Genomic DNA, 23,398 nt, shown 5'->3' with positions numbered 1-23,398 from the left:
GAAAGACTCGTCAACACAAGTCAAGAAAGGGAGAAGAGAGAAAGAGTTCCCGACAACTCAATGAAACTCTTTGGTGTGTTTTTTCAACTAGGTGAGCTCTCCTTTTATAAGAAGAGTTTGTAACTAATTTGGAGAAACTTAAGAATTAAGTAAACTTAAAAATTAAGCAACCACAGATCAGCTCAAGTAACAGACTAATCGGATTAGTTCAAAAAGAAACAAATCCATTAACGAAGGAAAGATAGGAAATTCAGTTGGATTCTCGATCTTATCACAACCAACATAAGCTAAAATTATGTGAAGTGATATCCATGAATAAAAAATAATAATTGTTATTATTTTCATCATTATCAGGTATTTCAAATTAAATACCACTATTTTAAACACTACCAATGTGTGTGTTTTATTTTATGTTGGACTCCCACACTCTATTTTTTCAATTCACACAACACTAGATCAAAGTTTATTAACTTGGTGTTTAATCTTGCAACCTTCCAATTTCTTTCCATCTTCACACCAATGTTCCAACAATCCCCCACTTGAATTTAAAAAATGGTTTCAATAATAACGTCAAAACGTTTCTATAAGGTTGCTAATAAACAAAGGTATCACCTACAACTTGAACCTTTGCATAGCGGTTAATATTCCGATTTACAAGAGTTGCTTACAACATTAAACTCTATCTCAGACATAGAACCCGCACACAAACCTTTTCCTAAGGTGTATTCTAAAAGCCCGTGCGTTTATGGCCATGCACGTCTATCCCAGTTTTAACGAACGCTCTAGGTATTCTGCCCCGAATTCCATAGGAATCGGCCTCTGTTCCAAATTCGTATAGGTGATTCTATCAAGAGTACTCCTGTAGCCATGTACTCCACTCAACATAGAGTATAGATCTCATTAAGAGTTTATATTATCTCATCCTTCTGTCGCTGCAGGATTCATGCTTTTTTAATTTTTCTCATAGCATGTTCTATCACTTATGACTTGTTATTACCCATTGAACCTATTTCTTGGGATCTCCAGTCATGTAGGTCGGGTTACCATCACTTGTGACCTTTGGGCATCAGTCCCATCCTATTGGATGTGTTTAGGACTTTCTTTCTAGTAATTCCTTTCGTCAAAGGATTGACTAATTCTTTATCAGTACGTACACGATATACTTTAACCGTTCCTTTTGAGAGTAGCTAGCTCTCTTACCCTTTATGTGTTCATGCCTTAATTATCGTCTCTTTCCATTATACTAACGAATCTCAATTTTTGTAATAGCTGCAAACTATCACAATGAATTAACACTTTTGGCAACGGTTTTACCCACTAAGGGTTCTCAACTAGCAAGCATCTTATCAACTTGCTTCTTCAGTAGTTTTCTCTAGTGTTCTTATCTCAGATTCATTCCATAATGGACTGAGTCAAGATCATTTGTTTTAACAAACAACTCCTACAGTGATGCTCAATGTGTAGCCACTGGTCGCTAAATACTCATCTAAAGATGTTCTTATATCTTGTACCATTTAACTACAAAAGGTTACTCCTCATGAAGTAATCCTAGAGTCATAGTCTTTTTAAGGCACCTCATGACTCTTTCTATAGCATGACAATGCTTCTCATCCGTCTACTGGTAAACTTGCACAAGAGTTTCACGACATTGTCAATGTCAGGTCTAATACATTCAGTGGCATACCTAAGTACAGCCAATGATGCTCGCATATTCTGTTTTTCTAACTCCATCTCAAGTGTTCTTACACTTGGATCATAATATATGATTGCAAGTTTACGGTCAAATATGGTTAACTTCTCCAACTATGATACTATGATCACTCAAACTATGATACTATGATCACTCAAATATGGTTTTACATCATTCTAACTTCTAACTTCTTCAAGAATTAAAGAAGAATATATTTTAAGATCATTCATAATTTTGAAGGGACATTATACCGAAAAAGGGACTATGATCTTAAATTATTATTTATTCCGACGGACATAAAAATATCGAAGGGACTATGAACTTAAGACCATTCTTAATTCCGAAGGGACATTAAACCGAAAAGGGACTATGGTCTTAAGAACACTCTTAATTCCGAAGGGACAGAAAAAGGAGATGAAGAGAAGAAAGACTCGTCAACACAAGTCAAGAAAGGGAGAAGAGAGAAAGAGTTCCCGACAACTCAATGAAACTCTTTGGTGTGTTTTTTCAACTAGGTGAGCTCTCCTTTTATAAGAAGAGTTTGTAACTAATTTGGAGAAACTTAAGAATTAAGTAAACTTAAAAATTAAGCAACCACAGATCAGCTCAAGTAACGAACTAATCGGATTAGTTCAAAAAGAAACAAATCCACTAACGAAGGAAAGATAGGAAATTCAGTTGTTCTATTTTATGTGGGACTCCCACACTCTATTTTTTCAATTCACACAACACTAGATCAAAGTTTATTAACTTGGTGATTAATCTTCCAACCTTACAATTTCTTTCCATCTTCACACCAATGTTCCAACAATTGTTATGCTAGTAGATACACTAAATACTTCTCTCCACTTTTCAACTCATTCATTGCGGGCAATATTGGTATTTGGAAATTTTGTAACTCTATACAGATTACAAAAATATTTTTTTTTTACAAGATTACCCAAATATATATATATATATATATATATATATATATATATATATATATATATATATATATATATATATATTAGAAAGAAAGATTCCCAAATATATGTTTGGTGCATTTTTTAATTATCAATATTCCCCATTTATTTTTAAAACAATAAAAAGATTGAGAATATGTTATAGATTTGAGGCCAGATTCATCTCCAACTTTGAAATTCATACCTTTGACCAATCTTTTCCCATTTAATGTGCATTAATGGTATTTGGAAAGAAAAAAAAATTGACCAAAATATTTGGAAATTTATCGACTGACGATTTTTAAGTATTCTCATTTTATTAAAAATGTTAATATATAAGTCATTTTCATCGTCAAAACCAAGTTCACTTTCTTAGCTCGCTTGTACGTTCCTGAAACTGCAAAGCATTGCATCCTTTTTCGATTCCTATCAACTTACCTCTCATGAATACCATAAGACCAAAGTTGTGGCGTCGCTGTCGTCGTCAATCTAATCCATCTCAGGCATCACGCCTCCCCGATGAGCTTATCTACGAAATCCTATCGTGGCTTACCGTTAAACTTCTGATGCAGTTGAAATGTGTCAGTAAGTCCTGGAAAACCATTATCTCTGATCCTAAATTCGCCAAAATGCACCTTAATCGGTCTGCAAGAAACCCACACTTGTCAACGGAATTCTTTATAGATGATCGTGATTCCAGTTTTATTCACTTCCCTCTTGCTCATTTACTGGAAAACCGGTCCATCACCGCTCCTAAGGATCCTTACTACCGGTTGTGGGACAAGGTATGTTCCTGGATTCTTGGTTCCTGCAATGGATTGCTTTTCTTGCGCGGTTATGATCATGGCGAGAGTACTAATTCTAAAAAAGTATTGTGCCGCTTCTGGAACCCTGCTACGAGAACAATATCTGATATATTAGGATCTGATTTCGATTATGATAATGGGGAATTTTATGAGTTTGTGTTTGGTTATGATAATTCAACCGACACCTATAAGGTTGTAGCCTTAAATTCAGATGGTAATGATGTGAGAGTCTTTACCTTGGGTGATAATGTTTGGAGAACTATTAAAAGTTTTCCTGTAGACACTCTTCTATTGCTCTCTAGTTCCGGTATTTGTAACGGTGCATATTTGAATTCCACTGTTAATTGGTTGGCATGTATGAGAGACCGTTGGATTCATAATCGTGTTCAGAAATGTGTGATTGTTTCACTTGATCTAGGTACAGAGACATACTCACAGATGTTGCTCCCTGAACCTTTTGACGAGAAGATGTCAAGTGTACCGGTACATCTTTGTGTCTTGAAGGGCCTCCTTTGTTTTTATCATGACATAAAGGGAACTGATTTTATGATATGGCAAATGAAGGAATTTCGAGATTATAAGTCTTGGACCCCATTACTTAAAGTTAGCTATCAAAATATTCAAATGAATCATGAAATTGGTCGTAGCGCACGTTTAATATTAAGACCATTGCATCTTTCTGAGAATGGGGATACACTGGTATTGAAAACCAACCAAGAAGATCGAGCAATTCTCTATAACCGGAGAACAAACAAAGCAAAGAAAACTAGAATTAACAAAAAGATACGTTGGTTAATGATGAATTATGTTGAAAGCTTGGTTTCACCTTCTTGAAAGTAAGTTCTTCTCTCCAGTAATAGATATAGTTTTGTGAATTTATGTTATAGATATGCTTGAAAGTAAGTACTTGGTTTCAGTTGTGTGATTATTTACTTTCCTTCGAATTTTTTCATAGATATGCTGAATCAATCGATTGATCCTATTGATATGTTTATAACTCAATTATTATCTTTGCTTATTTTCAGCATATACTTGATAAAGATATATTGCTATTGAATCTAGTTTTTAATATACCAAAAAAAAACCCTTGTATCACTTATGGTACAGACTTGTATTATTGTATGTATCACGGTAGAAGCTAATTAATTTATTTTTCTCACACACGGTCGAAGCTAGTTTTTGAGAATTGACCTTTTCCTTTTATGTGTTTGTTTGTTTGTTTCACTCTCTTGTCTAACAGGATTCCTTTTAAAATTTTAGATTCACAGCCTCAAGTTTGAGCAAATTGAATGTTCTTGATGATACATGTCAAGATGGAAGGATGAAAGATGGTCATTGGAGCTAACTTCTCTTCAGCTATAGTATCTCTGATGAATTGCCTTGATGTCTATTTAGTGTTTCCTAGGAAACATTTGTAGCAACTTATTATTACTTAATAGTTATGTTGTCTTTTTTTATTCCTGTTTGTTTAAAGACAATTGAAAATCTCCAACTCTGTAATTTTAGTACACTTTTTGCGGAACCGTTTGAGTATGAGATGAATAGTGTTTTAGTTGCATAAAATACTCTTAAGTTATATGACAATAGCATATTTAAACTTTTTGCCAGCAATTAACCTTTATTAGCAATTTTTAAATTAAATGTTACCTTTTGTTACTAATTCTAGCTGCAAATAGTTGTCAATCCTATAAGTTAATCAGCTGCATATAGTTGCTTGAAGCTACAAAAGATGTTTTCTCATCTCAAACTGATTGAGGACATTTTATATATAGTATTCGTCAAAATTGTCTACGACAAGAATTCAAAATTTTCATCGCAGCTTGTCTAGATATTGGTTCTCTAGTTAGTATAGCAAATGCCAAGAAAACGATGCAATCTTGGATGGGATGAGACTTTCCCACACCCTTTTGTAAGCTTTCGATATATCATCATGAACATGCGTAGAAAAAGTCGAATCAATTATATCTTTGTAAAAAAATCCCGGCTTCCTCAAAAGTTGTTGTTTTTACTTGAAAACTTCTTTTGAACCGAATTTCTACTCGGCGAAACATGGGGATACGTTGTGTTATTTCTCATGAGTATTCGAGAAATTGTGTCTTTTGAGAAGACGTGGAAGAAACAACAAATCATCTTTTTCTCCAATGTGATATAGCCTTCAAGGTGTGGAATATGGTTTTTAGTTGGTCTGGGTTTATTACGATTACTCTGCCTAATTCCTTTATGCAAATTGAATGCTTTTTGGGAAGGCGAGAAACAAAGTTATCTGGGTACTTGAGAGGTTAGGAATGATGAATTTTTCAAAAATATCACTCAAGATTGGGCAAACATTGTGGATGAGATCAGGGTGGCGTCGTGGAAATGGAGTCTTAGCTGTTTGAAAGGTACTCTATGTTATATTATGAATAGGGGTTGGATCCAGGGGAGGGTATCTTGGGTCTGTTTGATGTTTTGCTTGCTGCAGGTGCGGTTCCTTGGTTAAAAAATGATATATATTGCTTATAAATAAATTTAGCCCTTTAAAAAAAATGTAAATCTTTGAAGTCACTTAATATAGGACTATTTTACAAAAATCACGGGTATTAAAAAAAATTGTTGAAGTAATAAAAAATTTCTTAAAAGTGTGTACTATGTCATCTATATGTGAACGCCTAGAAACGATGGTTAAGAAATTCCAAATCACGATTGTATATATATGGATTTTTTTTTTAAAAGTGTATATATGTGGATTATTGTGGTTAATAAGTTATGGAACTTTGTTTTATTCACTGCAATGATCCTCTGAACATAATTAGCTACATATTAGTATGTGCACACGTGTCAAATACGGATAAGAATTTTGTCATATTTGAGGAAGAGAATATCGTGATGTATCGGGTATTAATTAAAGTCCAACATTGAAAAAAAGATAGGAGGTTGAACAATAAATTAGTGAATTAACTCGTATACTTAAGTCTTAAATTTTTATATGAACATGTGTTATCATTGTCACTTTTGTAGTTCCTCTTTCTCTAAGGTGTATATCCATAAAGGGTTGGCTCCCCCATAAGGTCCAATGGTGGTATCATATCCTGGTACAACATTGCGGGGAGCAGCAGTGGTTCTTAATAGTGAATCATGGATACAGAGAGTTTTACACTTGATAGAAAGTTGTTAATGTGTCATGTGTGAGTTAAAATTTCACACTGTATGCAAGAGTGGATATTGAAAAATATATAAGTGATATGACCCATATAACTAATACTTTGAGACATTGGATGAAGATGTGATGCCAAACTCACTTGTGTGATTGCTATTAGCCGAATGTGATGATACAATCCAATTTAAGCTCCAACGTAGCCTTCACATCGCCATATTTGGCTTGTCATTAGATCACAAACGCATATATTCTCACACTGAAGGGAGATATACTAATTTGCAGCTATGACACAAGGAATTTGTGAGCTATTGTGCGTAAAAGAAGTGTAAGAAGATTTGAAGATACATTGTGAAGGCGCTATTAAGTTGTTTTATGACAACAAATCGGTCACTAGTATTGCATTTAATCATGTTTAACATCGCAGGGCAAACAAAGGGTTACTAACAAAACGATTCATGAAAGATAACTACAACTTACATTCTTTGTGGCCATCACCTGCAAGATGTACCAACGAAAGGTTTACCAATAGAACGATTCAACCAACTTACTTAGAACTGTTGTAAATATTAGAATTTAAATATTATTATTTATATATGAGGCACATTAAGCAAGCCCATTATGTTTTGGATTTTTCTCTATTTAAGGAAATTAAATTTCAGCACCGTATAATTACAACTTTGTAATACTACCTTCATGCCTAAATATAAGATTATTTACGAAGAAAAGTATTTTTCCTTAAATAGAAGATTGTTTATAAACTTTTAGATGCATTTATTACTGTTTATGACAAATATATCTCTTATTAATATACCTATTGTCTTAAAATATGAAAAATCAACGTTAAATGCATTTATACATAAAAGAAAATTTAATAATAGTACCTCCCTCTCCTTCAAAAAAAAAAATAATAGTACCTCCCTCCATCCCTTATTATAAGTTCTTTTGACTAATTTCACACATATTAAGAAAAGTTGGCAGTGTAGTTAATTTGTCTAGTTTTTGTGTGAATTTCACTAAATCGTTCTTTATTTATATGTGTATTTAATTATTTAATTTGATTTTTCATATTTAAATGCAAGTTAGTAGTATTAATTAGGGGTATGTTTAAGAAAAAATAATAATAAATGCACTTAATAATTTGTATATGGGATTAAATGTAGGGACTAGACTATTTTTTAAAATGAGGCTTATAATTAGGGACGGAGGGAGTATATTATAGCCTTATAAATTATATCGAAATATACATATGAAAATTGTTAATCGCATTTGAAATTGTAATTAATTTTATTTTCTGGATATTTAATAAATTGCAACATTTTATTGTATATGTATTTTAGTACTAAACATAATTAACTGAATTAGTTGTGTTGTTTCATTTTTTTTTGTGGTGGCCGGAGTTTGAACCCTGGACCTTGCATATATTAATACATTGTCCATACCAATTGAGCTAAGCTCACGATGACGTGTTGTTTCATCTTATATCCGAACAACATAGCTTGTTTGTCTTTTAAAAAATAAAAAAAAATAACTTTTTTTTTTTTTTTATAAATAAAATTTAGGGTGATCCACAATTCTTAGGTCAATTGTCTAAAATGCCTAAATCGTTAGGGGGACATCGTTACCGGAGTTCAAACCCCAACTCTCTACTTATGTGTGTAAGTTTTGATGGTTATTTGTCATTTCGTATATCTACCTAAAAAGTTAAGGTGAAGAGACCACATGATTTATTTTAGAGGGACGTGACTTTTTTATTTTGATCATAATACTCCATCCGGTTCTTAGTATAAGAATAAAAATAAAAAAAACATCAAAAACCAAGACAATAATTAATCGTTGCAACTTTTTTTATGACTTTACAAATATACCCTCATAGAAATCTATAATGTATTAACTATATCCATTAATATTAAAAAAACAAACATTAAATGAGGGTTAAAAGAGTCTTTCGAGAAATAAATATACCTTAAAAATTGTGAATTTTCCTTATAAATTGAACCAAAAACTTTTAAACCATGCAATTGAGCTCAACTAGTTAAAGAGCTTAACCAAGGACAAATGGCCGAACCTAGGATAACAAGAGCCCATTTTTCTTGGGAATTCTTAAGTCATGGCCAAATCCCGGATTACTAGAGCCCATTTCCTTTGAGAATTGACATGTTAACGCAAAAAAAAAACCAATTTTTTTTGAAAGATCTTTTATAAATGAGAACTGCTATTTAGTACAGATGTTTAGCTACGAAATTTCACGGGCGCGTACATTCATTTTCCACGCATTCCAGTTTTTGCAATTTATTTAAATAATAATATAAAATTATAGAATTGCTTAACACACACCCACCGACCGTTTCTCTTCCTTCCGCAACCGTTTCGAAATGAAAAGCACACCTACTTGTCATAAAATTATAAAATTTATGGAGTAAGTTTTGTATTAAGAACCATTGGATGTGTCTGGGTCTCGGATAATGAAGCATAAAGAAATGATGTGCAAATGAAGGGGCTCATATCAAATTAAAATGATGCTAATGTGGAAGGCTAGTAATTACACATGTATTATGATATTTTCATTGAAGCTAGATTTCGTAAGCATTGATGGATGTGGCTGATTTTTGCAGCAGTGTTGAACACAAAGATCTTGCAATAATTTAAATCTCTTGATGCTAATGCATATATGTGTGAACATAATAAACTTTGACTTTGGGACTTTTATTTTTGGTGTTGTAGTTTGGCTTCTCTGGATAATGGCAGTTGTGATGCTATAAGGATGGTCAACAATGCAGAAACAATGGCGTACATGGGTTGTAGTATTTCTATTAATAGTTTTATTATATATTTAATATTATTTAATTCCATAAAAACAATGCAGAAACTACTGTAGCGCGTTGAATAGAAGCTTTCCCACGCGTCCGTGAAATTTCACGTGCAAACGTCCGTACCAAAAAGCATTTTCCTTTATAAATAGAACCGAAGGAGTGAGTATCTTTTAAAAAAAAAGTTTTATTTTGACCATAATAAATGTCTTTTGACTATAATAAATGACTTTTTTATTTTATCTTTGACCATAATAAATGTCTATTAAAAATGAATTATATTTCATTTGAGAAATCAATATATATAGACAACTTATCTTTTGTTGTGTTTCACAACTCATAGTTAAATAAAACACAAAGGTATAGTGACCCAATAAAAAAACACGAAGGTGGAAGGCACCTTGCTGGGAACAGGCTCAACACAAATTCAACGTTGGTCGTGAAAATGAATTTGCCTCCATCTCAGTCGCGGAGCTTTCTCCCAAAAGAACTGATTGTTAAAGTTCTTTCCCTCCTTCCAGTAAAGTCTATGATGCGAATGAGGTGCTTGGGTAAGTCATATAATTCCCTCTTTATTGATCCTATCTTCGTCAAAATGCACCTTCAACAATCTGCACGAAATCCACACCTAGCATTGGTCACTACTAAGAAACGATCTGCACAAAATCCTCACCTAGCACTAATTACTACTAACATTGAGAGGGTTATACCCTTCCCCGTGCGCAATTTACTTGACAACCCTTCAATTTCCCTTGATGAGGATCCTCACTACCTTATTGTCGGTGACATTGATAACGAAGGATCTAACGTTCATCGTATTGTTGGTTCATGCAATGGATTGATTTGCTTGCTCATTTTTAGTTATTCACGTGGGTATCGAGATGCATGGCTTCAGTTTTGGAACCCATCCACAAGGACAAGGTCTGAAAAGTTAGGGTATTTACGCCTTTTTAGCAGTAAGTATTCTGGACCGATATATTATGAATTTACATTTGGTTATGATAATTTAACATCCACATTTAAGGTTGTGATGTTAAGTTATCATAGTAAAAATATGATGATACTAGAGACGAAAGTTTTCAGTTCGGGTGAAAACATTTGGAGAAACATAACAAATTTACCCGTGGTTCCTCTTCAAGTGTTCAACGTACGCCAGCATTATGTTGTGTATTTGAGTGGAATACTTAATTGGTTGGCCATTTTCGACTTTGATCCCATTGATTCTGTTAACAAATATGTGATTATTTCACTTGATTTGGGAACTGAGACATACACACAGATGCGGCTGCCTCAAGGTTTTGATAAATCGCCTCAAGTTTTACCAACTATCGGTGTGTTGAATGGACACCTTTCTTTTTCATATGATGTGAAGCAGACTCATTTTGTTTTATGGCATATGATGGATTTTAGAGTTGTAGAGTCTTGGACTCCACTACTTCAAATTAGTTATGAGAATCTTCAAATTGATTACTTTGGAGGTCCGATATTTTATTTGGTGCCATTGCATCTTTCAGAGGATGGTCAAATACTGATACTTGCAAGCACCGTAGAGGACCAGGCAATTCTCTATAATACGAGAAATAATAGTGTTGAGAGAACGAGAATTCCCAATACACTCATGGATTATGTTGAAAGCTTGGTTTCGATTTGTTGAAAGTAGCTTCTTTTTTAACTCATGTCATTTGTATAATGCAATGCTTATTTCTTTTACTTCAATGCTTTCTCATAGATATGCCGATTAAACCTACGGATCCTACTCCTATGTTTAGATCTCGCTTATTCATGTTGGAGCTCATTTTCTTTAATTATAGTACTCCTTTTGTAAAAGACATTTATGGCCCGATAGTTTTCATTAGAGCTTCTTCGAAAATATTTGTAGAAACTTTTGGTTTTCTGTGTAATAAGGTAGATGAAAATTTCAAATCTTTGAATAATTTAAGTGCATTTAGTACTATATCAATAATCTATGCTTCACTACTACATTTTAACCTTTCGAAATATTTAACTCTAATCAACTACTATAATAGTTCTGGTTTTGTAACAATTTTTAAGCTATATGTTATCTATTCATATCACAACGGTTTTAAGTTTTGATGTTAATTTCAATTTTGTGGCCAATAGTATTATTAGTTAATCATAAATAAGCTAATTAACTTCCTATAATAGACATTTTCTTATCAATAGATATCCTTTCATTGATAAGGGGTTTTGCGATGGTATGGGATTGAGGGTCAATTTTTGGAAAAATTGTTCGGTTAGGGTAAATGCGCTGCAGAAGTTCATGTTGATGGGTGTAATTCCTTAAATTGTAGTGGAGGAATCTTGATTGTTGAAGTATTTTGTGCTTCCGATGGGTGCGAATCAAAGAAAATTTTCTACTTGGGAGCCAGTGTTAGAGAAACTTAGTAGAAGATTGAATTATTAGGGTAATTAGTATGTTAGGCTTGGTGGTCGGGTTGTGTCGATCAATTCGGTGTTGAATTCAATTTCTATTTTTTTACCTTTATTTTACATTAGGCTTAAGGTGGCGGAAATGATATAGTCTCATTAGATGAAGCGGTGAGGATGTTTGGGTTGAAAATATGTTATTAAATTCCCCCAATACTTTTAATTTTGTGTCAAATGGAGGCAAAAATGTCAGAGGTTAGGTAAGGGAAGGGTGTGTGTGGAAGTGGGAGTTTATTAGGCGTAGAGATTTATTCTTTTGGGGGGATGACCTTCAAAATAATTTGGAATTACTTGATTCATTTCAAGGGTGGAGGGAGATGATGTTTGGGTGTGGAGCCCAAATGAGGGGAGAGTTTTCTCAATGAACACAGTAGCAAAGAATTAAAACGTCCAAAATTGGTACCGTTTAATTTGGCTCACGGTAATTTGGATGATTGTAAAATATAGAAATAAGAAAGATGTGACTTGCCAAAGGAGGTGGAAGAGATTCTTGAGGAGGTAAAGGTCACATTGTGGAGATGGAGTCGTTGTTGGCAGGTGGTGGTATCTTGATGATTGCTTGAATCGGCAGAGGTGGAGGCTGCTTTCTTTTTTGTGCCGCGGCTCTTACATATGGGCCTTTTGGATGCTGATGTTGTTTTTGATAGGTGGGGTTTGATGATGTTAAGACATTTTTTTTTTGGTGTAGCAGAGGATGTATAGTATGGGGATGGCAACTAAAATGAGTGTTAGTGTTATGGGAGGGAATGTAAAGTTTTGTGCAACCTTCTGTGCTGGTTTGTTGTGTCAATTGTATTAGGCTTGCATTGATTGTTCTTTTGCATGAAACTGCTTTTATTCTTTTAAGCACGGCACGGTACTACCTATGCAGGCGGTTGGCGTTTAATATAAGTGTTTTGTTGATTAATATAATTTTTTAGATCTATTTAACGACCATTCTGGATACTCTTTAAGAATTCTAAAAAAAGAAATTCTTTTAAAAAAATCATATATTTCGATTTACAAGGCATTGATTACACATATTTTCATAATAAGTTACTATTTAAAGATCTTAAAGAATGCCTGGGGCACTCGTTAACATTTTCCTATATTTTTTTTAATGAAAAAACCAAACTATCCCATCGAAATTGACACCGAAGAGAAGAATCGGGGTCAGCCCAATACATATTGATGCCAAAGGCGAAATCTAAAATGAGGCATTGTAAGTTATTAATAGTTTGTGCAAAAAAAATTATTAATAGTATTTGTGTTACGAAAGTAATAATTTTATTCCAAATTTTATTTTTCGAACTTTTTTGGATGCAAAAGCATTCGATAATGAATATATATGTAAAAAAACTTAGGAGATATTATTCAAAAAATGTGAATAGAAAAAAACCTAGAATCTTACAAACCTAGAAACGAAAAGTTATTTCATTTGAAGATATTATTCAAATGATGAGTGGATAACTAAAGATGCTAATGAAGAGGATTTGTTGAGCATGCTGATGTTAATGTTAACAATGTTTTTGGAGCTAATGTTGCTACTAATGTTGTGGATAGTGGTGTTCGTGGTGGCCATATTGATTTAAATGGAAGCTCAAGGAATCCAAGTTCAGTTTCTGCTAATGTTTCATAAGCATATATATATATTCATTTCAACGACATTTAACAACTTAAAGTTGACATATAATCAAAATAAATATCATTCACATCTTCACAGAGAGAAAAGGTAGCACAATGCCCTCCTCGGGCTGGTCGACGGAGAGGTGGGGGCACGAGATTTGGAAGGGCTGATAATGAGGAGAGATCATCGTCACAGGTGGGTGCGTCCCAGGTATTGGACCTACCACAATATCAGCATTAGCATCAGCATCAGCATGAGGCGTATCAACCTTAGTATTAGCAGCCTCAATATGAGCAGGATCACCAGCAGGAGGGTGAGCCTCACCAGTAGGAGGGTGGGGCTCAGGAGGAGCCGAGGAAGGAGTTTGAGGCCGGACTGCAGGGATTTCCTTGGGGGACTTATGAGTTGTCGCTTCTACCAAACTTTGGTAAACACGTGGCATGCAGGCTCTAGGTCGATCCCGATGTAAGTATAATTACTTTATTTTATTTTAAATCAAGTTAAATTGACTTAAATTACGCGTCAAATGAAATTACGCGTGTTCATTTAAATTACTTGTGCCCATTTAAATTCACGCGTAAGAATTTGAATTACACGCACTACAAGAAAATTGTCACTTTGCAACACTCAGATTGCGACATATTGGCACAACTGTTGCAATGTTGTTTTTTTTAATGATTTTTACGGCGGTTTATACGACAGTTTTCTCAACTGTCGCAATGTTTGTTTTTTTTGTTGAATGACTTATAGCGCGAAATGAAAATTGAGAGCGCTATTTCCCAAAAAATTGGCTCCCTCTCATCTTTATTTTCATAAAAATAAATAAAAAACAAAAACATGAAAAATCACAAATCCTTCATGTTTCATCGTTCCAACAAAACCCCAAATCACTTCTCACATAAGTCCCTTTTCCTTTCTCTCAACAAAACCCCATATCGTTCCAATTCCCACTCGCTCAGCCATACCCCAAATCGGTCCAATTCTTCACTCACTCACACAGCAAATCGTTCCAATTCTACTCATCACTGTAAGTATCTTTTCCTTTCGTTGATTTTCAACTCATACACTATTATTTCATCGAAAATCCTTCACCCGCTCACTCAATAAAACCACAAATCGCAAGTGTCCTATCTCACACTATCTCAACTCGTTCCAATCCCTAAAAGCCAAATATCTTCTCTGTGTAAAACCCCAAATCAGAAAGGGTTGTTTTTTTTTTTATGGGTTGTTTTGTACTTTTTTTTACTTGTTTGAATCTCAGGTTTAAGAAAACGTCTTTATTTTTTTTATGGGTTTTTCTTGTTTTTAAGAAAAAATTGAATATGGGTCTTTTTGGTTTTGTTTGGTGGGGTTGAGATTTGTTTATTTAGAAACAATTTTAAAAAAAAATTGGGGTGGTTCACTGGTTTCTTTAGTTGAATACATCTTTTTTTTGGTTGTGTTTACCTTAAAAAATTGAGATTGGTTGTTTGGTTTATTTATAAATAAAAAAATGATTTCACATTGCTTTGTTTTGTGCAATCATTGCTGTTTGAATGCTGACATTTTGTGTTTATTGGTGAAATGATGTTTTATAAGTTTATTTGTGTGCTTTGTTCTGTTGATGTAAACATGCTGAAGTTGAAATAATGAGTGCTTGTATGCGCACATGCCGCTGGTCTGTTACTTTTCTGCTGTTTTTTCGATGGTCTGTTACACTAAACTTCTATGTTTTTATGTTGCTTTTTGCTGTTATTTTTGCTGCTGTTCTGTATGAAAATTAAACAGCTGCGGCTTGATTAATATTGAGCGATGAGCTGCAATATTTGTAATGTCTTTACTGTTATACTTGGAATTGTGGTTAATGTTTGTTTTGGTCTTTAGCTATTGAAAAAAATAATAGAGATGAGGTTTTGTGTTAATAATAATGTGAATATGAATATGAATGTGTTAGTGGCTATTTTACTTGTGCATTAGATGCCTTAGAATATGGTATATGATAATTAATATTAAGTTATATTACATATCAAAATGAGATATATGGATGTAAGAAATGAATTATATTTCTTAACTTCACCATTTGAACAGATAAGTGATTTATGCAGAGCCTAAACACACTTTTACAATGTACGAAGACATCATGTTTTCTTTTTCATTATGAAAACTTGACAATAATTCTAAGAAATGTATAGTAATATTTTATTTTATTTTGTTTTGATTGAAACTTTGGTGCATACATGTTTTGATTTATGGCTGTAACCTTGCAAAGAGCATATAAAATCAATGGAGGTAACACATGGCAAGTGTTTGTTCCCATGTTGTAGTGAATGGACTTGAATTCAGTGCTCAAGTGAATTCTCACAATTTGTAGTAGTGACTCTCAGCTGCCATCTGCTACCTAACGGTTCAAACACACAGTCAAGATCTTGATAGTTTCACATAGTGTGAGATCTTGGCTGTTCATTTCCAATCCGACGAACGTTATCAATTACTCGTGTAGTGAAAAATTCATTCTATTTTCTAAAATTGATAACGTATTCTTGTTGTTTTAGCTATTCCTGTTTTGAGGTGGGTTGAGTTGGTCTTTTCTAGTCATTTTGGTGTGGCAGTTTTTTGGAGGTGGCGTGTCTGGTCTGAGTGTTGGGGGATCAGCTATGGTTGTCTTTGCCTTGTTGTCCCCTGTTTTCCCTATCTGTTCTGGGTTGTAGGGTTCAGTTGCAGCTGTGCTTGCCTTGATACTCTAGTGTTTTGCGCATTCTTCTCTAGTTTTAACCATTTCTTAAATATTCAAGGACTTGTACACTTGATAATATATGGAAAGAAAATTTATCGATGATCTTATTTATGGCTAATTTTGTATTACACGAGATACTTTTACTTATCTTGTGCATTGTTTTGACTTGTTTATCATCAATGCTTGTAGTGTAAGTGTTTTTGGAGTCTCAACCTTGTGAAAAAGATGACACCATATGAATATGCACGGTGCAAAAGAATTGAAGTTATTAATAAAAAGATTCACGCTCTCAATCTGCCAATTCTCGCCCAATCCCTTGTCGAATCATCTTCTGCCACTAAAAAACCTTCATCGGTATGATTTATTGATTCTGAAGCTTTAGAACCTTTTTTTTATTGATTTCTGATTCATCGGTTTAAAGGATAATGTATCTGATATGTTTAAAAGAACATATCGTTATTTGATTTCTGATTTCTTGCTTATTTGATATTGTTTAACTGTGTTATAGACATCTGTTGCAAACTCATTCTCAAACACTTCTCAACTTAAAGAACCTGAATTTATCTTTATAGTGAGCTGTTTGCATTCTTATCTATATATTTATAATGTATTGTTGATGTCAGATGTTGTTTATGGCATACTGCGATTATAGTTATTTTTTCTTTGTTGGACCAACCAAATCCCTCCATATTTATGCTTGTGATCTTATTTAGTCTGTGAAGGGTCGTTCAAGGTTTGTACAACCTGGAGCTCTTGAGGCAGCAAACAAGAAGGGCCTCTGTTCGCATGACTTACCACAAGCCCCTCCACCACCTACACATGTGACACCACCACCTGCACCAGTCCAAGAGACTGAACTGCCAACACTGCCGGAAGGGTCGTCAACCAGTGGGAGAAGCAGCTGGTTTTTTAGCGAGTTTTTTGAGTAACCTTGCTAGAATGTATAGAGACTTTCCAATAATGTTTGAAAGTTAGGACAAAATTCCAGAGAAAACAAAAACTAAAGTTTATGATGAAAAAATAAAGGTATCATTGATATACAACTATATATTTCTGATTTATTGTTTCTTTTGTTTAGTAACTATTATTTTATGTTTATGTTTCAAGACAAAATTTGTTGTTGATGATGGAGAACACAAAAGCTATATTTTGACAAGTATTGGAAGGAAATGGAAGGATGAAAGATGTCGGTTGTTCAAGGAACATTATAAATGGGATCTCCCATTAGAAGTGAATCTTGCGAATTATCCAAGTCATATTGACGCAACCGATTGGGCTCTTATTGTAGCATATAGGCGGAAGCCAGACACGCAAAAGAAGGCGCGAAAAAATGCAGCAAATAGGAAAAAACTAACGACCCCTCATACACTAGGAAAAAAGTCTCTTGCGAGGAAGAAAGATGAGTTGGTATGATTCACTCAATCTGTCATTGATCAAATACTTAATTGCACAAGTACTTATTATATGTGGTTATTTGTAGGAAGTGAAAGATGGTCGAGAATATAGTAGGGGAGAAATGTTTTCAGTTTCTCATAAGGACTCCAAAGGGCTATATGTCAATGAAGAGGCCAAGAAAAAAGCTGTAAGTGCTTTGACTTATTACTTGGTTGTTTGGTGTTATTTTTACAAGGTCTGTTTGACTTGTTTGTTTTATTTTATTATCCATTTTGAATATTGTTGTTTTTCTTTTGTTTTGAGTGTTAATGAGTACTTTGATATTGCTAATCATTGTCTTATTTTATTTTTCAGCCAACAAACACAGAATCACCAAGAGATGGTGTGCGCTCCTCCGAGTCTAGTTACCGCCTTGAGAATCATGAGCAACATCACTGGGGATATTTAGATAAATATTATGAGCTAACGATGATGTACTTTTTTGTATAGTCAACCATTGAAATTCACTAGTATTTTGGTTTTTGAATGTTTAAGCTTCTTTATTTCTAGTTTTAATCAAGTTCATTCAATGTATGGATCTGAATGTTTAAGCTACTTTATTTATAGTTTTAATTAAGTTCAATGTATATGGATCAACAATCATACTTTTGGATGGTTTATATGAATGAAATTAAGTAATTTGCAGTTATATATTATTCCATTTTACGTATTTATTGATTAATAGTTTCATTTTAATTTAAGATTAATTGTTATTTATTCAGCTGTCAAAATTAATCTAATGAAAATTGATAAATAAGAAATATTAAAAAAAATGAAATTTATACATTTGCGACGGTTTTAAACTGTCGCAGCAAGCCTATAAGAGCCATCAAAACAAAAATAAAAAAATCACATTGCGACAGTTACAACTGTCGCTATCCGTTTTACGACGGTTGTAACGACAGTTTCCCGAACCGTCGCGAAATATCTTTGCGACATGCATTTTCCCGTCGGTTGCAGAACTGTCGCAAATGTCCAATTGCGACAGTTTGGACTGTCGCAAAGCCTTAATTTACCTGTCGCAAAATGACAATTTTCTTGTAGTGACGCCTCATTTAAGAATTAAAATTTATGTTATAATATTTCATTTTTATTTTACTTATTATTATTATTAACGGTGTTGTTGTTTGTTTATTTTTTTTGTATTTCAATTTCAAAAGTCACATACGGTGACTGGTGTCTCCCATGGGAAGAAGCTTAGGCTTAGTAACTTGACAGTGCCGTTGTCGGGAGAAGAAAATGGCTGGCTCTGGGGGCCGTGAATGATTCCGGTCTTGCCCACTCCTGAAGACTGGGTACGACAATATCACTCACGAGCTCATTTGTGCCTTGTCAGAAAGATGGCTTGAGGTTACTATCAGCTTCCATATGCCTGTTGGGAAGATGACCGCCACACTAAATGATGTGGCATGTCTTCTAGACATCCCCATCACTTGGATGCTCATTGATGTGTTTTCAAATCCACAGGAGGATTAGGTTTTTTTTTTTGTGTTTTCCTGACATTTGTATATATTTTTATGTTTTAATGACACTTTGTAGGATATGAATGTAATATGTTTACATTTGCGCTTTTGCTATGTTTTATAACATTTTGGTTAATTTTCGGTTTATTTTGCATATTTAAATCTTGAATGAATGAATGAATGTATGTATGATTGAATGAATGATGAAAACATGAATGGAAATGAATGAATGTATGTATGGAAGTATGAATGAATGATTGAAATTAGGTAAAAATGCCAAAACAGCTGTTCTGGTAGTGAACACAGAATCAGCGTGAGTTAAGTCACACTGGGTTTAACACCAACGTGACTTAAGTCATGCAGGTAGCATGACCTAAGTGACGTTGCGTTTAACACTTGCACGACTTAACTCACGCTGGGGCTATTTTAGTCATTTTGTATGGGGATGAACAAATCTTGATGGGAGAAGAGCAACTTTCTAATATCAATTGGGCTCAATCTTATTCTTACTAACATATAACTCTTATCTTTCTAATTCACTTAATTCTCCCTTTTTACATTATACCTCTTTTCTAGTAATTCTACCAAGTTACTACTAACCTCAATAATAATATTAAACGCCGAAAATACTAAAATACCCATCATTCTAAAATTACCAAAATACCATTAATTCCTCTATATATATCTAATAAAACCAAGTAACCCAACAATTCAAAGACATCAAACAATTAAATAAAATAATACTAAAATTTAAAAAATAATTATAGCGAAAATCAGGGTGCTACACTAAGGAACCATTTGGATTGACTTATATTTGAGCTTATGCAAAATATATTATGAAAATAAATAATCTTTTATTAACATAAAAACTTATATATAATTTTTGTTAGTAAAAACATATAAATTAATGTAAAAACTTATTTATTTACATAAGCTATTTTTCATAAGCTTAAAAATATGTCAATTCAACAATACTCTGAATCCATTGGATATAGGGAGGTAAAAATAGCTGACAAGGAGACACAATATTAAATTAGTTTGTTGTTAATATAATTCATTTTGCATTGCTAAAAAAATTTAACGGTCAAAGAAAAAAAATTCTTAATTGGAAGGTGTAAATAGCTGAAGAGGAAACATAATACTAAATTAATTACAGTCAAAAAAAAAAAATCATAATAGGAAAGTAAAAATAGCTGAAAAGGAAACATAATATTAAATTAATTTAGCGGTCAAAGAAAAAGATTTATAATAGGAAGGTGAAAATAACTTAAAAGGAAACACAATATTAAATAATTTTGCGGTCAAAGAAAAAAAATATGAAATTAATTTTATAGTAAAAAAATAATTTTTGAGGCTATAAAAGAAAATTATGTTGACGGAAACGATACAACAAAATACTCAACTGCAATTCTTTGGCAAGGTTATTCTCTCTATCTCTCTCTCATTTCATTCACCATAAAATTATTAAGTTGATTTCTTTTTAATTTTTGTGTTGGGTGACTTTTGATTTATTAAGTTTCTTTTTTTTTTCCAGGTAATTTTTTTATCAGATCAGATCAGATCAAGATCCTCCTTACAATTCACTAACAAGAATTTTGCGAAATAATTTTGATTTGACCGCCTCTCCCTTCATCTTTGTGTTCTATAAAATTATCCTTTATATGATAAACATATGTAATTTTCATCACGCTTCTCTTCAATTGTCTTAAACTTTGCATGCACTTACACTACACTGCCTATAGAAAACGTTTTGAATTTTTTATTTATCTCCTTCTTCTCAACTTTGTGCTTCTGTGTAAGTGTAAGATTGAGAACCAAAGTGAAATCTACAAGGACATAAAGCTCATTAAGAAAATCTCTTTATAATAATGAAGAAGCTTTCTGGTCTTTTCATGCAAATTATGAATTATAGCAACTTTTCTTTTAAAATTTGAGTCCTTTTGCAATGTTTTCTTGACCAAATTATCAAAGCATTTCACACTGGGCATATGGATTCCTGCTCTAAATTCGTTGAACAATATGTTTAGTTGTTTCCAACCTTAAAAACTGCAGCCGCAACAGATTGAGAACGCTGATTATCACCCAAATATGATTCTGATAAAGTGTTCCAAATAACACGATAAATAAGAGCACTGATATGGTGAGGTCCATTGCCAAAGTACAAACACCAAGGAAAGTTGTATTGTCCGGAAAACTTTATCGAAATCATATTTGGGAGATAATCAATACCCTTAATCTGTCGCGATCGATGTTTTTAAAGAAGAAAACCTCTTAGCCTATTATTGTCTGATGCATTCACAGTAAGATCCATATACCATTGATGATTTGGTCGAGAATACATTGAAAAAGGATCCAAAATTTTAAAAGTAAAGATGTTGTAATTCATTCTCTGTGTCTAATGACCAGCAAAGTTCTTCATTACTATAAAGAATAGTTTCTTGATGAGCTTCCTGCCTTGTTGATTTCTCTTTGGTTCTCATTCTCACAACTAGACAGAAGCCTGAAGTTGAGAAAATGATAAATAGAAAGTTCAAAGTGTCTTCTCTATGCAGTGTAGTGTATCTGCACCCAAAGTTAAAGTCAATTGAAGAGAAATGTAATTAGAATTCCATACCTTATCATATAATGGATGATTTGATAGTTGACCTATAGATGTGGGAGATGGGGTCAAATCAAAAATTCTTTCACAATAAAGAAGCTATTACCGATGTCGCCATCAATACTACTTGTCATGTTGCCGAAAGTATCCCTCCTCGATGAACTTATCGCTAAAATCCTTTCCTAGATTTCAGTCAAATCTTGTATGCAAATGAAATTTGAGTCTTTTTTTTTTTTTTTTGCAGAACTATTTGATTAAGATATGAATATTGTTGTAGTTGCTCAAAATGCTTTGAATTTTACAGTAATATATATTTAGTTGATTGGATATCTCATTTCAATGTATTTTGGATAGTTGTGTTTGTGTAGTGTTGTTTGGTCTAGGACATATCAAGGAGAATTAGAAGCTTAGTACTGGCAAGTGTATATTTCTAAGACTTATTGGAACCTTTGTTTTGTATCGATTTTGTATGTCTTCTTTGTCAAAACTTTTAAGCAATTGATTGTGTTGGTTCTCATAGGTGTGTGGAGATTTCCTGTTGTGATGTTGGGTTTTGATCGCTATTAATGTAATGATTGTATTGGTTATCTGCAATAAGTTGTGCCTTTTTAACATTTTAGGGTGTGTTTGTTTCAAGTTTACCAAATTCATTCCTAGGAATAATATTCCTTGGAACATAAAAATGAGAATTTTATTCCAAGGTATTTAGGAAAAAGATGTTTGTTTAACACTATAATATTCCTTGGAACCATAAAAAGAGGAATTATAATAGGAAATTACTCATGAATTTATTCCCATCTCCATGGGAACTTTATTCCCACCCTTATCTTTGGGAAAATTTTTACTATTCCCAGGAACGTTTTATACCCGGGAATAAAATTTAATAAACTTGTAACAAACATAGGCATATGTATTCCCATCGTTTTATTCTCAGGAATCTACAAATATAACTTGAAACAAACACACTTAAAGTTTTTTTTTATGTTACCTTTTGTAAATAATTCTATCTGCAAATATAACTTGAAACAAACACACTTAAAGTTTTTTTTATGTTACCTTTTGTAAATAATTCTATCTGCAAATAATTATTTTTATGTTACCTTTTGTAAATAATTCTATCTGCAAATAATTATAGTAGTTAATTGCAAAGCTAATTAACTACTAGTCTCGATAAAGATCTTTTCTCAAATCTAATTAATTATGGACGTTTTTTATAAATTACATTCTATATTTAGTATATCTTTCAAGTGAAACATTCTCTCACAGAGTAATCAATCTAGGTTGAAAAGAAATCAATATGTTGTATTTTTATGGCTAAAGCTCGTTTGAAAGAATTCTATCTAATCATATTAGATTTAAAGAAATCAACCTAGGTTAATTATTATTTTTTAAAACAGGGTATCCTCTGGGCGCGCAACTACAGAGATTAATCCTTTGAGTCATGCGAGTCTCAAACGAACGTCAAACTCTCCCTAAATAAGAATCTTTGTACAAATGCTTGTAATACTTTTACCTTAACAACTAATTATATACACGTTACTACAAAAAAAAAAAAAAAAAAAGCTAACTATATACACAATGTTGGGTACCGAAGTAACAAAAAATACACTTAATGTTGTGTTGCTTTGTTCTGATTCAATGTGGGATGATTTGCTTCATCACCAAGAGAGATATCCCGACTACAAAATTGATGGCACCGTACTTAAAACATTTTGATATATTGTCAAAAAGCCATGCATACAAATTTAGCAT

The 23,398-nt window shown here is 33.0% G+C and overlaps 3 protein-coding genes and 1 long non-coding RNA gene across 4 annotated transcripts; all 4 read left to right on the top strand.

The window, feature by feature from the left end:
* The first annotated feature begins 3,034 nt into the window (after positions 1-3,034).
* On the top strand, positions 3,035-5,016 carry LOC146907538 (F-box/kelch-repeat protein At3g23880-like). The gene is made up of 2 exons (XM_085725794.1): positions 3,035-4,276; positions 4,701-5,016. Exon 1 carries the CDS (start codon positions 3,078-3,080, stop codon positions 4,272-4,274), a length of 1,197 nt encoding a protein of 398 aa, XP_085581920.1. The 5' UTR covers positions 3,035-3,077; the 3' UTR covers positions 4,275-4,276; positions 4,701-5,016.
* A 4,770-nt stretch (positions 5,017-9,786) lies between these two features.
* LOC146907537 (F-box/kelch-repeat protein At3g23880-like) lies at positions 9,787-11,236 on the top strand. The gene has a single exon (XM_085729921.1). It carries the CDS (start codon positions 9,829-9,831, stop codon positions 11,035-11,037), a length of 1,209 nt encoding a protein of 402 aa, XP_085586047.1. The 5' UTR covers positions 9,787-9,828; the 3' UTR covers positions 11,038-11,236.
* A 3,091-nt stretch (positions 11,237-14,327) lies between these two features.
* LOC146907536 (uncharacterized) lies at positions 14,328-17,023 on the top strand. The gene is made up of 3 exons (XR_015020705.1): positions 14,328-14,464; positions 16,340-16,504; positions 16,864-17,023. It is a non-coding gene; the product is annotated as an uncharacterized LOC146907536 (long non-coding RNA).
* A 66-nt stretch (positions 17,024-17,089) lies between these two features.
* On the top strand, positions 17,090-18,034 carry LOC146907535 (uncharacterized). The gene is made up of 4 exons (XM_085729121.1): positions 17,090-17,120; positions 17,229-17,557; positions 17,631-17,732; positions 17,900-18,034. The coding sequence occupies exons 1-4, from the start codon at positions 17,090-17,092 to the stop codon at positions 18,032-18,034; spliced, it is 597 nt and encodes a 198-aa protein (XP_085585247.1).
* Positions 18,035-23,398: the final 5,364 nt, after the last annotated feature.

The sequence above is a fragment of the Medicago sativa genome, chromosome 7 (assembly GCF_051527215.1).
Source record: "Medicago sativa cultivar Bolivia chromosome 7, Bolivia_mono, whole genome shotgun sequence".
In the NCBI taxonomy this organism is placed as follows: Eukaryota; Viridiplantae; Streptophyta; class Magnoliopsida; order Fabales; family Fabaceae; genus Medicago; species Medicago sativa.
Note: the sequence above shows the minus strand (reverse complement) of the source record. Positions and strands in the feature narration are given on the sequence as shown.

Excerpts from the sequence above, each read along its gene's own strand:
- LOC146907538 (XM_085725794.1), top strand. The coding sequence starts at position 3,078 with ATGAATACCATAAGACCAAAGTTGTGGCGTCGCTGTCGTCGTCAATCT.
- LOC146907537 (XM_085729921.1), top strand. The coding sequence starts at position 9,829 with ATGAATTTGCCTCCATCTCAGTCGCGGAGCTTTCTCCCAAAAGAACTG.
- LOC146907535 (XM_085729121.1), top strand. The coding sequence starts at position 17,090 with ATGTATAGAGACTTTCCAATAATGTTTGAAA. Across the intron at positions 17,558-17,630 it reads CGAGGAAGAAAGATGAGTTG|GAAGTGAAAGATGGTCGAGA; the intron begins GTATGATTCACT and ends GGTTATTTGTAG. Across the intron at positions 17,733-17,899 it reads AAGAGGCCAAGAAAAAAGCT|CCAACAAACACAGAATCACC; the intron begins GTAAGTGCTTTG and ends TTTATTTTTCAG.